Source organism: Ictalurus punctatus, chromosome 10 (assembly GCF_001660625.3).
Source record: "Ictalurus punctatus breed USDA103 chromosome 10, Coco_2.0, whole genome shotgun sequence".
Classification (NCBI taxonomy): domain Eukaryota; kingdom Metazoa; phylum Chordata; class Actinopteri; order Siluriformes; family Ictaluridae; genus Ictalurus; species Ictalurus punctatus.
The window spans coordinates 26,998,666-27,015,000 of record NC_030425.2 but is presented as its reverse complement, the minus strand read 5'-3'; the positions used below and the strand labels follow the sequence as shown (position 1 = coordinate 27,015,000).

Here is a 16,335-nt window from a genome sequence, read left to right as displayed (position 1 = left end):
GGAGGAAGTCAAATTCATACACACAGCTCGGAGAGGAGCCGCCAACAAAAACAATCATCTCCGAATCGCTCGTTTCAGCTCCATTTTTACACCGTTTTAACGTTTTTAAAACAAACACACAGAACAAAACCCAAGAAGTTTCGACTTTAAACCTCCCAGGATGAATTAGCCAGTTAGGCGACCTTTGATTGGACTACAGCGTCTATTCAGATCCGAAAGCGTGTGGTAATAAACTGCTCACCAGGACGGGCAGATTGTCACTCCACCTTTTAATCAAACAAAGCAAAAACTCCTCCCTGCTCACAGTGGCTGAGAAACACAACAAGTCCACAGCTCGGAGACAACGCAAAAATGCACACAGGAGAAAGAGCAGGTGATGTTGTGTGGAGGGTGTGAAAAAGATGGAGGGATGTGAAAAAGATGGAGGGATGTAAAAAAAAAAGATGGAGGTTGGGAAAAAGATGGAGGGGTGTAGAAAAGATGGAGGGATGCAAGAAAAAGATGGAGGGATGTAAAAAAGATGGAGGGATTTAAAAAAGATGGAGGGGTGTAGAAAAGATGGAGGGATTTAAAAAAGATGGAGGGATGTGAAATGTGGAGGGATGTAAAAAAAAAATGGAGGTTGGGAAAAAGATGGAGGGGTGTAAAAAAGATGGAGGGATGCAAGAAAAAGATGGAGGGGTGTAAAAAAGATGGAGGGATTTAAAAAAGATGGAGGGGTGTAGAAAAGATGGAGGGATGTGAAAAGATGGAGGGATGTAAAAAAAAAAAGATGGAGGTTGGGAAAAAGATGGAGGGGTGTAAAAAAGATGGAGGGATGCAAAAAAAAGATGGAGGCATGTCAAAAAGATGGAGGGGTGTAGAAAAGATGGAGGGATTTAAAAAAGATGGAGGGATGTGAAAAGATGGAGGGGTGTAAAAAAAGATGGAGGTTGGGAAAAAGATGGAGGGGTGTAAAAAAGATGGAGGGTGTGAAAAAGATGGAGGGATGTAAAAAAAAAAAAAAGACGGAAGGATATAAAAAAAAGATGGAGGGTATGAAAAAAGATGGAGGGATGTAAAAAAAGATGGAGGGTGTGTAAAAAGATGGAGGGATGTAAAAAAAAAGATGGAGGGATGTGAAAAGATGGAGGAATGTAAAAAAGATTGAGGGGTGTAGAAACGATGGAGGGATTTAAAAAAGATGGAGGGATGTGAAAAGATGGAGGGATGTAAAAAAAAAAGATGGAGGTTGGGAAAAAGATGGAGGGGTGTAAAAAAGATGGAGGGATGCAAAAAAAAGATGGAGGCATGTCAAAAAGATGGAGGGATGTAAAAAAGATGGAGGGGTGTAGAAAAGATGGAGGGGTGTAGAAAAGATGGAGGGATTTAAAAAAGATGGAGGGATGTGAAAAGATGGAGGGATTTAAAAAAGATGGAGGTTGGGAAAAAGATAGAGGGGTGTAAAAAAGATGGAGGGATGCAAGAAAAAGATGGAGGGGTGTAAAAAAGATGGAGGGATGCAAGAAAAAGATGGAGGGGTGTAAAAAAGATGGAGGGGTATAGAAAAGATGGAGGGATTTAAAAAAGATGGAGGGGTGTAAAAAAGATGGAGGGGTGTAGAAAAGATGGAGGGATGTGAAAAGATGGAGGGATGTAAAAAAAAAAAGATGGAGGTTGGGAAAAAGATGGAGGGGTGTAAAAAAGATGGAGGGATGCAAAAAAAAGATGGAGGCATGTCAAAAAGATGGAGGGATGTAAAAAAAGATGGAGGGATTTAAAAAAGATGGAGGGATGTGAAAAGATGGAGGGATGTAAAAAAAGATGGAGGTTGGGAAAAAGATGGAGGGGTGTAAAAAAGATGGAGGGGTGTAAAAAAGATGGAGGGTGTGAAAAGATGGAGGGGTGTAAAAAAGATGGAGGGTGTGAAAAAGATGGAGGGATGTAAAAAAAAAAAAGACGGAAGGATATAAAAAAAAGATGGAGGGTATGAAAAAAGATGGAGGGATGTAAAAAAAGATGGAGGGTGTGTAAAAAGATGGAGGGATGTAAAAAAAAGATGGAGGGATGTGAAAAGATGGAGCAATGTAAAAAAGATTGAGGGGTGTAGAAACGATGGAGGGATTTAAAAAAGATGGAGGGATGTAAAAAGATGGAGCAATGTAAAAAAGATTGAGGGGTGTAGAAACGATGGAGGGATTTAAAAAAGATGGAGGGATGTGAAAAGATGGAGGGATGTAAAAAAAGATGGAGGTTGGGAAAAAGATGGAGGCGTGTAAAAAAGCTGGAGGGTGTGAAAAAGCTGGAGGGTGTGAAAAAGATGGAGGGATGTAAAAGAGATGGAGGGTATAAAAAAAGATGGAGGGACATGAAAAAAAGATGGAGGGGTGTAAAAAAAAAGATAAAGGATGCAATTCCTCAAATTAAAGCCGGAAGTCTGCAGTTCGAGCTCATCGTTACATCGCGACGCTGACGTCCCGTCGTAGACAGCTAACACAACAGTAACCTTAACGTCCAGATATTTATGGACTCGACTGTATCTTTATTAATAAAGTCTGTATTACTATTAAATCCTGATCTCAGTCCAATCTCCAGTGAATTTCTGGGAATCTCTTTCTTCTCTGTGACTCCGACACGGTTTAAAGAATTAAGACGCAAGCGATTTAGTCGAAATGATTACGTTTATTTCAAATAAACGCTTCTGAGAGAGGAGCTAATCTGCAATTTGAACCGTGACTCATCTGATCTCACGTCTACGCACGCACTGACGTTAAAATCCACGGAAATAATGCAAATAAACTTCCCCTATTTACACTTTGCGGTGTTACAGAGTGTACTGTTATAGAGGGTTATCTATGCAACGGATAATAAGGACAGGACGTGAGCCGGTGCGTCGGCTGTGGCGTTAAAATACATTATGCATCAGGCTTTTTCACTAAGCGCTATTAAAATAATAGAAAAAAATAAAAACATTCTGCACACAAACACAACTGCGGCCTCTCATCTGGAACATGGGCTAATGAACTTTTCACCACACACACACACACACACACACACACACACAAACACACAAATCACACAGATATCTGCCAATATGAACTCCTACACAGCGGAACGAATCAACTCGGCTCGTATAAATAAACCCGTGCACGACTCCTGCGTGTTTCTATATTCCAAACTTTATCACATCGCGACACTTGGCGAAATTTCTACGACACACGATATGTAAATAATTTAGCTAAAAAAATGCATAAAAAGGAAAAAAAGGAAAATATATATATATATTTTTTTTATATCAACTGCTTCCATTCAGGTCCATTTATTGTGTAATTATTATTATTATAAATAAAATTATAAAAAGATATCACAATACCAACGACAATTCACAAAAGTGTATTGTGACATAATTTTATCACGATATCGGTATTTAATCGTTATTGGCCAGTCCTGACGTAACCGAGAACATCTTGCATGGCATTAAAGCGCACGTATGATGGATTTGAAATGTGCCGAATTTAGTATTAAAGATCTCGTACGATAGATTTACGTGCATCCGAGATCAAAAAACACTTTAACGTGCTCATATTTTAAACTGCAGCGTTACCTTTTTCCCCCCAGTGTCACAAACGACTCGTTAAATGATTCGTTCGAAAGGATTCGTTCTAAACTCCTCCTTTTAGAGAGCATACTCTGCTCTGATTGGTGAAAAGGAAACGCCCACTACCGTAACGAGTTCCAGCTCCGCCTGTCAGCGAGCGGCCGATGAAGACCAGAGGCGGGGCTTTTTGTTACAGACCTACGTAGGTTAGTACAGGAAGTAAAGTCTGGAATCACTAACGAATCGTTTCAGCTGTTGATTCAGAATCGATTCCTCCTTTTGGGAGTCGATAACTCCGTTTGTCGTGCGCTTTGATGTGTGAAGCTTTGCAGATTTTTTACATTCACAAACGGCTCGATAACACACTACATGAAAGGTCATGAGCACATGCTGTATCTTTCTATTAGTTTGAGTGTAACAACTGCACCATTCCGAGTAATGAATGAATAAATATTATACCACAGCGCTGCTGAATTCTGATTGGTCAGAAGGTGTTGATTCATCTACTATAACGGCTGGCCCGACAGAAGTGCAGTTAGAAGGCAAACCACGGGTTTTTAACACGTTAACACGTTGTTATAATGCGTTATCGTTACTATAGTAACAGCTTGGTAACTTGTAGTAAAGTATTCTTTAATAAACAGGATGTTTATTTAGCGTTTGCGGAAGGAGTCTCCGGTGTCAGCGCTTCGTCGGGGTCAGATGTAAAGCTGTAACTTTAATGCGTTCCACCGTGTGCAGGACATGTCACATGACAAGCTCTTGAGGGAACAGGACAACGGGAACTAACTGATCTCACAGGCGTTCGGATAAAACGGATAAGAGGTATGATGTGTCGCTCTTTTATAAATTAGCGTTGCAGCCTTTGCTGTGAAACACTTCGAGGTGTGCCGTTATAGGAAAATAATCCACTTCAGTATAACTCCACATCATCACACTGTCGGCCCTGTCGTTGATTATTTTCTTATAACGGCATGACTGTCTTATTCCTCAAATAAGCTATAAGACCAATAACTGAATAATAAATAGAGATATATTTTTCTTGGAGATTTTTGAGAAATCAAAGATGAATATTTCGAGTACCTTTTCAAAACTAATGTGCAGTCTAATCACAAAAACAACACAAATGCGACCTAATAATCAGGCTACTGTATCTCTGCAACATGTTCTGCTTAGAACTGTCTTTTTTGTCTTTACTCTTCTACGCCCATTAACCGTAATGATGTCTAATCGCACTACCCGGTGTCACTCTTCTGAGTCAACGTTTCTTCTTCGTGTCACGGGTATTCGACGCTGTCATCTCCGGCTTGCTCGTTAGGGATCTACATCTACGGTCTGAAAAGACTGCGGAACTGTCAGAATGCCTACTGCTGCAAATAAAATTGAATTGAATCAGCAATAACAAACCAGTATATCAGAACCTGCCCTTGAATATGTGTATGCTATTGGAACAGAACACAACCTATGGGTATCTACACCTGCGCCCTGTTCATTGTCTTGGGAGTTTGTAATGCCGTCTAGTGAATATCCTGTGTAATTATGTAATCCCATAATGCACTGCAGTATCTGTCTAAATTATACACCTGAGCAGGGTAGAGAACCCCCATGATGCACGTTGCTGGTTCGAGGGAAAATACGACACCGTGTGTGTGTGTGTGTGTGTGTGTGTGTGTGTTTCATCTTGTCGCTGCGGCTCTCGCGTTCCTCTGGAAAATCCTTTTTTCTTTCTTTCTTTCTTTCTGTTTACATTGTGTTACCGATATTCCCGACCGTGCTTCTGTATTATTTCCCGATATAGCTATCTGCTGCATTTCAAACGATGCTACCGTTGCTTTTATATTTTTCCCTATCGTCATATCGTCACTCGAATTACGTAAGGGTACGTAGGGGCACTTGCATCCTTGTCGCTGACGCGGTACACCTTTTGTACCTTTTGTAGAACGTTTACCTGGAAGGATGCATGTAGTGTACGTTTAAAACTTTAATCTAGAAGGCAATCATGCACTTTAAATCTTTTCTTAAAAGGTATGCTATGTAGACATTTTCAGGTAACAGGAAAGTACTCTCAATTTTCAGCACTAGCACTCTCAATTTTCAGCACTCTGAATTTTCAGCACTCTGAATTGTCAGTACTTTCAATTTTCAGTACTCTCAATTTTCAAGACTCTGAATTTTCAGTACTTACAATTTTCAGTACTCTTAATTTTCAGTACTCTGAATTCGCAGCATTCTGAATTTTCAGTACTTTGAATTATCAATACTTTCAATTTTCAGTACTCCCAATTTTCAGCACTCTCAATTTCCAGTACTCTGAATTGTCAGCACTTTGAATTTTCAGTACTCTCAATTTTCAAGACTCTGAATTTTCAGTACTCTGAATTGTCAGTACTTTCAATTTTCAGTACTCTCAATTTTCAGCACTCTGAATTTTTAGCACACTGAATTTTCAGCACTCAATTTCCAGTAGTCTTAATATCCAGTACTCTTGTTTATGAACGTGTAAATTCATACTGATATTTATTCATCTGCCCTCAGACACGTTCTGTGCTGCTGTAACACTTTCACTTTCCCATGAGTCATGAATCAGTCTTTATCCTAACTTCTATCTTGCATCTTGTCATTTGAACCACACTCCTACAGCAGTCAACGCGGGGCGACTTCAAATCTCGCGAGATTACCGCTCGCTGTTTTTAAATTTGGCTCGGATGTAATTACAGTGCCGATTATTTGATTATGTGACAGCGTGGAAATAAACCTAACAACCCGATACGGTGCCGTGAGAGTGACTCTAGCTCATCATGCCAAGACATAAAATGTGGAGTGGACTCTTTATTTAAAATAAAAAAACAAACAAACAAACAAACAATAAAACAAACAACTCGTGTTAAACGCAATTCAATAAATACGCGAAAGAACCCGCGCATGCGCACAACCCGGTTCTATACGTTACAACGTTAGCTAGCCTGTTTTATTCGTATATAATGCGTTGTACTGTGTGTCGTGTCACGTTAAGAGTTCCTGGTGAAACTTTACCGTGATTATTCGGCATTTAGTCTCGGAGTTATGAAATGAAATAGACACTAATATAAAAAAAAAAATGAAAGAAAAGAAAAACGAGGGGAGTCTGTCAAATTGTTTTACCGAGCCATGGGCTTCTACGCATGCGCACTTCACTTTGACTTCCTGCTGCTTCATGTTATTTTAACGCATGCTGGAGGTGTAATACAGACCATAATAATAATAATAATAATAATAATAATAATAATAATAATAATAATAATAAGGGGGTGGGGAGGGATAAATGCTAGTTTAATTATTTTCGGACAAGATAATTTAACACTACTTTTTTTGCGGGATCTTCTTACCTAATAAAGTCAGAGTAGCTTAATAAAGTTGATAAAAAAAAATAAAGTCCTAGGCTATACATGTATTATTATGAGAGGACAACTCATTAGAACGGAATAAATAAAGACACTTCAACAACTTTCCGCTGTGGGAGGATTATGCATAGGGACGTGTGTGTGTGTGTGTGTGTGTGTGTGTGTCGGGGGGAATATCGCCTCACCTTGTATGTGCTGGTTCACGACGTTTTCCAGCCGGTCGAGTCTCTCTATAATCCGCAGAGTTTCGCCCTTCTTGTCGCCCTCCAACTTCCTGGCTGGGACGGGCACCGGGACTTTAATATACACACTGGCGATGTAGTTAGTGACCCATCCGACGTAGAGCAGGCACACAATGTTGGTCATGCCGCTGAGGATCACACACGTCGACACTAAAGTTTTGGTTCTCCTGGTGCACGCCATGCCGACATGCCTGCGTGCAGCGCGAGCGCCTCAGCAGCCGGTGCGCCGCGGACCAGCGGAACCGCCTCACTCTTCTTCTCCTTCTTATTCTTCTTCCTTGCTCTTTTAATAAAGTACAATTCCTCAAGGTGACCTGCTTCTCTCTATCCGCATGCTTTAATCTGAACGTGTTTGCTTTCACGGGTATTTATTTATTTATTTACTTACTTACTTACTCCTCCCTTATGTTTATTTTCTTTCGCCCCCCCTCACGCGGACTGCTGCTCTGCTCCTGTTCCGACATGTACGCGCGCGTCTTCCATCGCGAGCGCTCGCTCTCTCTCTCTCTCTCTCTCTCACTCACTCACTCACTCACTTTCTCAGCAGTAGCGTCTCTATAGGAACCAGCTGGCAGGCAAGGCGCGCGCGCTCCATCCTCTCAACCAACCAATGAGACGAGACAAATGAGTTGCCTTCAATTAGACAGCGAGCCAATGAGGATCAAGTGGGCGTGTCCTTGTTTCCAAAACACGGCAACAGCGAGATGCTTAAAAAACAACAACTGTTTTTGTTTATTTTTTAATTTTTTTGTCTGGTTTCTGTTTTTAGCTGTACTTCAGTAATATACATGAAATATCTCATATACTTTTCATAGGCTGTTTGTAGAAACAACAACAACAACACATTTGTTACAAAGTTTATGGGAAAAAAACAATATATTAAACTGTTCCATAGCTATTCTAAAATATATATATATATATAATATATTGTTTGTCCGATATCAGTCACAGAACCAGAATTTGGACCCGGCACTGGCTGATTTCCTGTCGTCCGAGCTTGAGAAGAAGTCACACCGACACCATCGTTCAGTGAACGCGTCGTAGTTTAATGATACAGAAAGCATAGTGTTTATACACACCGAAATATCGATAAAGAATGATAAATGTCGATTGGGACAAGCCATAGATAAAATCCAAAAACATCTCTTACGTAGTTTCGAGCGATTTAAAGAACTAAAAGACGTCTAGTCTGCCAGATCATAAGAGAAGAAGAAGAACCGAGAGAGAGAGAGAACGAGGGCGAAAGGTGGGGTGATTAGGAACGCTCAAAAACAACACGTACCAAGTGACACAAACTAGAGACCTTCAGACTTGAGACGCAGAGATCATGCCGATAACGTATCATATATCAGCTATAATAAGCGTTTATTACATGCGTGTGCCTTCTCTATTACACCGTATCCATGCGGATTATCGTAAAATCACGCAACTCATTAGCAATTCTATACCTCAAGGCCAAAATGGGATCGTTTACCGTAAGCGTATTAATTTCGCGAAATACCGGTCCACCTTCATCGGTTAGCGAATCTAGTATCACAAGCGAAGAACTGCATTTAAAGAAAGGAGCCTCAGCTCGGATAGCTAGCGATTAGCACAGCATCAGAATGAACGTTTTTTTTTGTTTGTTTGTGTTGCTTGTATTTCCTCATTTGTAAGTCGATTTGGATAAAAGCGTCTGCTAAATGAATAAACGTAAATGTAAACGTAAAGGAAAATTCCACCCAGATACGGATTAAATATGTTTACACTGAAATATCTGGTGCTAATTTACTGCCTGGTGTTGAATTTCCATTATCCCTGTGAGAGTTTAGCGGTTGCGTGTCGCGCTGACGTTCCAGGGGTCGACGTCGTCATTGCTGGCGCAGGCGTAATGTCGTTAAATGGAAGAAAATCGACAATCTCAAACACCAACAAACGGTCAGGACAATACGGTCGTATTAATTAGAAATCCAACGGAGAAGTCATGAAACATTGGACTCAGTGCGGCTATACGATCGATTTATACCAAGGAGCCTCAGCTCGCATAGCTAGCGATTAGCATGGTATTAGAATGAACGTTGAAGTTCCACAAACCGTTCCGTCCGGGCCGAGCGTACAGACGAGGACGCGAGAGAGCCGGGAAGGACTAAGGCGCCGCCGCATCGCTCCTTTTAACACTTTAAACAGGAAGCGAGGGGGCTGAATCCTAATGTAGGAAACTGTTAACCACAGTGGTTATAGACCAACATGTCCATGGAAGACGTTTAAGCTAAAAAGTCAACTCAAAGTCATTATGAAATAAATCTTTTATGCCAATGAAGATCAAGTCGTTCAGGTTGGATCGTTCCTTTAATGATGTTCTTAGGGGGGGTTTTTTTTTGTAATGCCAGCGGTATAGAAATTACATATCTTCTCATACGCATCACTTACACTAATTCACCATATAAAGTAGAGGGAGTGAGTTTTTTCTTAAAGCTTCCATTTTCTGCACACACATAAACACACAAACACACCACGAGGCAGATACAGAAGATTTCTTTGAATGCCTGTAGGGATCTGACCGAAAACAGGGTCATTAAGGAATTAATTAAGATTGATATTAAATACCAGCTACAGGGCTACTGGGTGTGAAAAGGTAGATTTTCTTATAGTATATCATTATCGCATATGTATGTCGCTGGCTAGGGGTGAAATACTGTATATACGCCTGTAAATAATGCATGTGAATCGTTTTAATCGTTTAAAGGTAGGACGATTTGTTTCAAATAAAGCGTAGATTCATTCTGAAGGCATTTAATAGCATTCAGAGCCACGTTCATGTATTATTAAACTACGTGCGCAATTACTGAACATCGATATATCAGATTACCTGTTGACCATCCAGCAAAAAAAAAAAAAAAAGAAAAGAAAAAAAAGAAACCATTTCCGTGTAAAGCGTCGGTGAAAGTCATAGAGGAAAAGTGTTAAGGTTACATTTAGATTTTTTTTTTTTTTTTCTCATTGAGAATAACGTTGATCCTGAGCTGATACTCGGGACGCCACTGTGACATGAATGCATGTCAGAGGTTTTATTCCAACGCTAGTGGGATAAAAGCACCGTGCTTTTTCAGGCCTTATAGTGGCTGGTATAAAAGATTGATGCTGGTAATTGCTTGGACGACTCGAGAAGCACACTGATGTGTAAGTGCCTCTGTAATAAGCCCTAAAGGGGTTTGGCTTGGTATAAGCAACACCGCTAATAATCTCCCTTCCTGTTTCCTTCCTTCGTCCTCTAGCATGTTTTGCAAAGTGGTGTTATATTATCGGCGTGTTCTTTTGTGTGTGAATGCTTGCAGGGGAAGAACAATACCGTTATAACAGAGTGGAATGACGTCGTAGAACGATCAAGGAGGCGCCGTGAGAAAGGACGGTGACTCGATCGGCGTGAATCCGCCTCTGACGCTCGCATTTTCATCTCAAACCAAAGGTCTTCAGCTGTCACGTTAAATTCGTGACCTTGTTGATTTTTGTCTTCTTAAAACGTCCGTAAGTAAGGAATAAAACGCAACGGAGCATGTGATTACAGGGAATCAACGACTGAGTTAATATTACCATTCATACACTACGGACATGCCAATCAGCCTACCATGCATGTCTTTGGACTGGGGGAGGAAACCGGAGTACCCGGAGGAAACCCCCGCAGCACGGGGAGAACATGCAGACTCCGCACACACGGGAACACGGTGGGAATCGAACCGCCGACCCTGGAGGCGTGAGCCGAACGCGCTAACCGCTAAGCCACCGTGCGCCCCCGATGGAAGTCGTTACTATAGAAACAACACCATATTAGGACGAGCGCATTAATATAAACCTGTGATTCGGAGCTGCACTACTGTCAGAGCTGCTTTTATAGAAAATTAATCAACAGCACTGTGGTGTAATGCATTTTAATGACCTCAGGGGCTACGTTTTCCATCATCCGAGTTGTATTTCCAGAACGACCGTTCTGATTTACACTGGACGTATGAGGTTTCATTTTCTTCGTTCAATCATTTAATCAGTCCGACTTCTCGCTGAGACGTGAGTCGGGGGGTTTTTTTCTTCTTCTTCTTCCAAATTGTCTTATTGATGACTTTGTAAATTGAGTGTAGCAGAATTCCATTAAAAAGGTGCCGCGAATCGTCATCCTCCATTTAACGCTGGAATAGTGAGAGAGTTTTGTCTTAGTCACTGATTGAAAACAGCAGTTGGCCATCAGATACTTCTTCTGCCTTCTTCTGCCTCTAAGTAGGATGTTTCCGCTTGTCTGTTTCGAAACGTGGCTTCCCGTCAGTCTCGGAGACGTCTTCCGGTTGAGTCTCTAACACTCCCTTGATGATTTCCCCTCGCGATATCCATTCCCATGTTTTTAGTCTTTTATTGCTCTGGTTTCTGGTTGGGTTTTTTTTTTCCCTTCCAGGAAAGAAGCAATTCAATAAGACTGTAGATTCCTGGAGGTCAAATAAAAGCATCTGTACTAGTGTGAGGATGTTTTTTTCAGTGGAGACTATAAAACACTTCTGGAGAAGGGCTTTTGGCAAATAAATTAGGAATGTAGGAGCCTTAATTCCATTATCTGTATCCGTATCCCTATCTATATTCAGATTTAAACCCAAAGTGGGTGTGGACAGAAAAATAATGCGATTAAATATGCAGAACCTGATAACCAGAAACTTTGTTTAAAAATAAATAAATAAATAAATAAATAGAAACCTGTGGAAATTCTAGCAGTGTGAGCTTGGTGTGTGAATTCTGGTTCTGACAGTTCCTCAGCCTCAGCTACATGACTCGAGTTCATAACTGGTCCAAATGAGAGGTTAAGGATTGTTTTGTGAAGTATGATTCTTCGCACCGATTGAATGCAGTGAATTGTAGCTATTCTTTGCAATATTTTGTAACCATTTACTTGCTTCGGTCTCCAAAATCTAAACAATCTAAACAAAACTAGTTGCCTAATTCAAACCATCACAATCCTGACCAGGCAGTTACTAAGGATGCTGTAAACGCATCATGCAGCAAAAGCATAAACCTGCCATTAGCATGACTTTGAGGGGTTTTTTTGTTGTGTTTTGTTTTTTCGTTCAAATGCGTTGAGCCGAACGCATTAAATTCTAAAGTTACATTAATGCTAACATCACATTAGTGGGGGAGGAAGGGGGGGTGGGGTGGGGGTGGAGCAACAATAATTTTCCTCTCACCCTCTTCCGTATTTGCCTTGTCTTAAATTTTTACATTTATACAGGGTGCGTCATGACTGAGTCGCAGTTGTTGCAGTTTGGTGAAAACCCAAAGCAGGAACTATTCCAGGAGCTGTATAGTTATTGTTCCGAGAGTTCCTGAACTTGAAAAGGGCACGTTATTCTAATGCCCTTACGGCATCTTTAATTCTTTCAAAATAAAAAAATACTCTGGCCTGTTTAATGGTGGAATGTGAGTTGACTGGAACACACAGCGTCTATCTATGAGCCTAGGAATTGAGATCCAACGGCCAATAAGCTCCAGAAGGTGTTCTCAGTGCCTGTGGCCAACTAATCTGGTTTGAAAGAAGCAGGGAGGTTTATTGTCCCTCGGAGCGCTCTCTGTCATAACTCTCACTCAGAGGTAACAGCAGTGTGTCCAGAACGATGATGAATGCCGTAGTGAAATGAGAGAAGGGCTGCACAGAGGTGAAGGGTGGATGATGGAAGCATAGCGAGTTGAACCCGGCAGGCCAAATCTGTTCTCCGGACCAAATTAAAGACGGCTAATTATGACAAATCTGTGCTTCACGGGAATGCAGCTCTGTGCTTAAAAATTATGACTCAGATTGTTTATCTGCGCTCGCACTCCGCCAGCCCACAGCGCATCAGATCATTTTTTCTGATATTTCTTCATCCAGCAGTTACAGTGATGAATAAGTAAAGCAAAGTTTTTTGTCTTCCCGAGAAGATAAAGCTGATGAAGGCCGCGAGTTTGAATCCGTTAACCTTCAGCTGCTCAGATCAATTGGAAGTGTCTTTGGATAGTGAATGAGTGTAAATGTATGAATTTAAATGCATGAATGGTCTTCTCAACAAAAAAAAAAAGAAGAAAAAAAAAAGGAGCCAGCTGTAATAAGATTCATGTAATAACCAGTCAATTAAAAGACATTCATTAAAAAAAAAAAAAAGATTGGACAGACAAGGAGGGATGGATGCCAAGGAGCCTATAGGGCACTGCGTCATGTTTTCTCCACTAGGAGAACGCCAATTAAGGCAGTTCATCATGCTTCTCTACATGCAGCTGAACCCTATCGGGCACTGCGTTATATTTTCTCCACTAGAAGGACACCCATTAGGGCAGTTCATCCAGCTTCTCCACATGTACCTGAACCCTATAGGGCACTGAATCACCTTTTCTCCACTAGATAAATGCTCATTAAGGCAGTTCATCATGCTTCTCTACATGTAGCTGAACCCTATCGGGCACTGCGTCATGTTTTCTCCACTAGATAAATGCTCATTAAGGCAGTTCATCATGCTTCTCAACATGTAGCTGAACCCTATCGGGCACTGCGTCATGTTTTCTCCACTAGGAGAACACCCATTAAGGCAGTTCATCATGCTTCTCCACATGCAGCTGAACCCTAACGGGCACTGCGTTATATTTTCTCCACTAGAAGGACACCCTTTAGGGTAGTTCATCATACTTCTCTACATGTACCTGAACCCTATAGGGCACTGCACCATGTTTTCACCACTAGGAGAAGAAACATTAAGGCAGTTCGTCATGCTTCTCCACATGTAGCTGAACCCTATCGGGCACTGCATCATGTTTTCTCCACGAGAAGGACACCATTGGGAAGTTTATCATGCTTCTCTACATGTAGCTGAACCCTATAGGGCACTGCATCATGTGTCTTCCACTAGAAGGACACGCATTAGGGCACTTCATCATGTTTCTCCACATGTAGCTGAACCCTATAGGGCAATGCATCACGTTTTCTCCACTAGAAGGACACCGTTTAAAGCAGTTCATCATGTTTCTTCAACCTACAGGGCACTGCATCACATATTCTCCACTGTAAAGGCAGTCATTAAGTCACATCATCATGTTTCTTCAGAGCAAGATCGAATGGGTGACTTGTCTGCAGAAGGACCCTTTATGTAGGAAGTGATTAGTAGTCATGTAGCCTGGTACGTATGGGTGGCGTAACCAATAAACAATACCTCCTAAGAAGGTGTTGTGGCTCCCATAATCTCATCAAACCCGAAGACTGAAGACAAGCATTACAAGCGGTACCATAAAGAGCTGGTGTGAAACAAGGCACAAGCACTTTTTAATTGTCGTGTCCTATTTATAACCACGAAACAATCTGTAACGTCAATCATTAAAACCTTAAAGCCTTTCAGTCATGATATTTGCTCATTTCCACACCTTTATAAGGACGGAATTTGACGTAGATGGATGAAAACCAAAAATGAATCATCTGATTTCAGTCCATGGGAAAATATTACAAAATAATTGTCAAAGGGGAAAAAAAACAGATAAGTGGAGCTATTGTGATTCGCTGTTTCCATGCACTCCACTTGCCAGGAGATAAATGTCTGTGGGTCGTATCAGTGCTTTCATCTCTCTCCCCGTGTCAGCAGAGTGTGGGAGAATGACTCAGCCTTACATGATCGATGCATTCTCATCAAATGGACTTGCCCACTGTCCGAGTTATCGACTTTCAGCTGTGAGGCCTGAGCTGAAGAAACGCAGAGATCTGCCGGCTGATTGCACGATTCCAAAAAAAAACTCAGTGACATGACTCAAGCAATCGGAATGAAAGTATAAAAAGCACAAATACTCCACATGAGCAGAAGTGCTTAAACAAGGAGACCCAAAGTCTGAATGTAGCCCTTGAGCGAGGCTGAGTTGTCACCCTGAGCTCGGCTTGTTAATTATGTCTTTGAGTCTTGCGCTTGTGTATCACCCAAGTGCCTCACATTACTGATTGAATGGATTAGATCGCAGTGGGGGGGGGGGGGGGGGGGGGGATTTCTGCAGTGTGGAGAGATTATGCACAATCATGAGACGTTCCCAAGGTTTGAACATTATCCGTTTTTTTTTAATTATTTTTTTTATCTCGAGTGCACTCCAGCACATGATTGTCTAATTTCTAAATCATTTTTTTTTCCCCCTTTAAAACATTTGCAGATGCCTGGCGTGCTTGCTAAAGTCCAGTTCAAAGTTAGACTTTTTTTAAGAAAACATTTTGATTTCACGTCGCAAAGATCTCTCAACCCCGCTCTTCTGGATCTCCATCGACTGCTTAGAAATTTGATGTAAATTTAGTGCAAAAAAAAAAAAAAAAGGTGCGAATTTATCAGACGAGAGTGAGAATACTGCAGTGGTGAACTACCAGTACTAATCGTCATTCCATGACTTCTACCTTATTAGTAATGAACACACTAACATTACTCTGGGATTCGGTTTGTGAGACCGGCAAGGCACGAGAAATCTGCAGCGATTGAACACGAAACGCGTTCCTTTACGCGTTAACGTTATCGTACCGGTGTTTCTGTGCTTAATTAAGTTTCCACGTTTATCCTGACGACCTCCCTTAATACTCTGACTACATAGGGTAGGTATTCAAAATCCATGTCGTCCGGCCTCAAACACGCGAGAGTCAAACACATGCCTCATGGTGACAAGCGGCTCGGATGTTGCGAACAGGTTCCCGTTGAAGCATATCGATTCAATTACACTGAAAGAGTAACAGCATTGCTTGTGTATACAAAAAAAAAGAAGAAGAAGAAGAAGAAGAAAATATATGCAAGCTGGCGCAAATCTCCACCCAAAATAGCTGACACATCAGTCTGAAAGTTGACTCCAGCGGAACTAAAATGATACATGAGGACACGAGATTACGGGTTAGGAGAACGTAAGCGCCCTGGCTTGAGACAGTTTCATCCTGTCATGTTGATACGGTGGCCATTTTGGATAGAATTCATGAAAAAAAACAAAAAAAAATACCATAAAAGACCCCAGTCGAGCGCACTTATACCACGGTGCTATACAATTCTTGCTTCTGATTGGTCAGAATATTATTGGTCGATTGATCATCTCTAACTGCAGCTCTTACAGTACCGACTCCGCACATCACAGTTTTATAACAATACGCTCGTTCTATTAT

General features: G+C 41.2%; 1 protein-coding gene across 4 annotated transcripts in view; it reads right to left on the bottom strand.

The window, feature by feature from the left end:
• galnt18b (UDP-N-acetyl-alpha-D-galactosamine:polypeptide N-acetylgalactosaminyltransferase 18b) overlaps positions 1 to 7,727 on the bottom strand; it is a 107,535-nt gene extending 99,808 nt beyond the window's left edge. For 2 of the 4 annotated variants that reach the window (XM_017478671.3, XM_017478673.3), the window contains exon 1: positions 7,143 to 7,727. In XM_017478671.3, the coding sequence (XP_017334160.2) occupies positions 7,143 to 7,380 (238 nt within the window). In that variant the 5' untranslated portion in view covers positions 7,381 to 7,727. The remainder of the gene's footprint in view (positions 1 to 7,142) is intronic. The other 2 variants (XM_017478672.3, XM_053683382.1) reach the window with 2 other exon arrangements.
• Between the last annotated feature and the right edge of the window lie 8,608 nt (positions 7,728 to 16,335).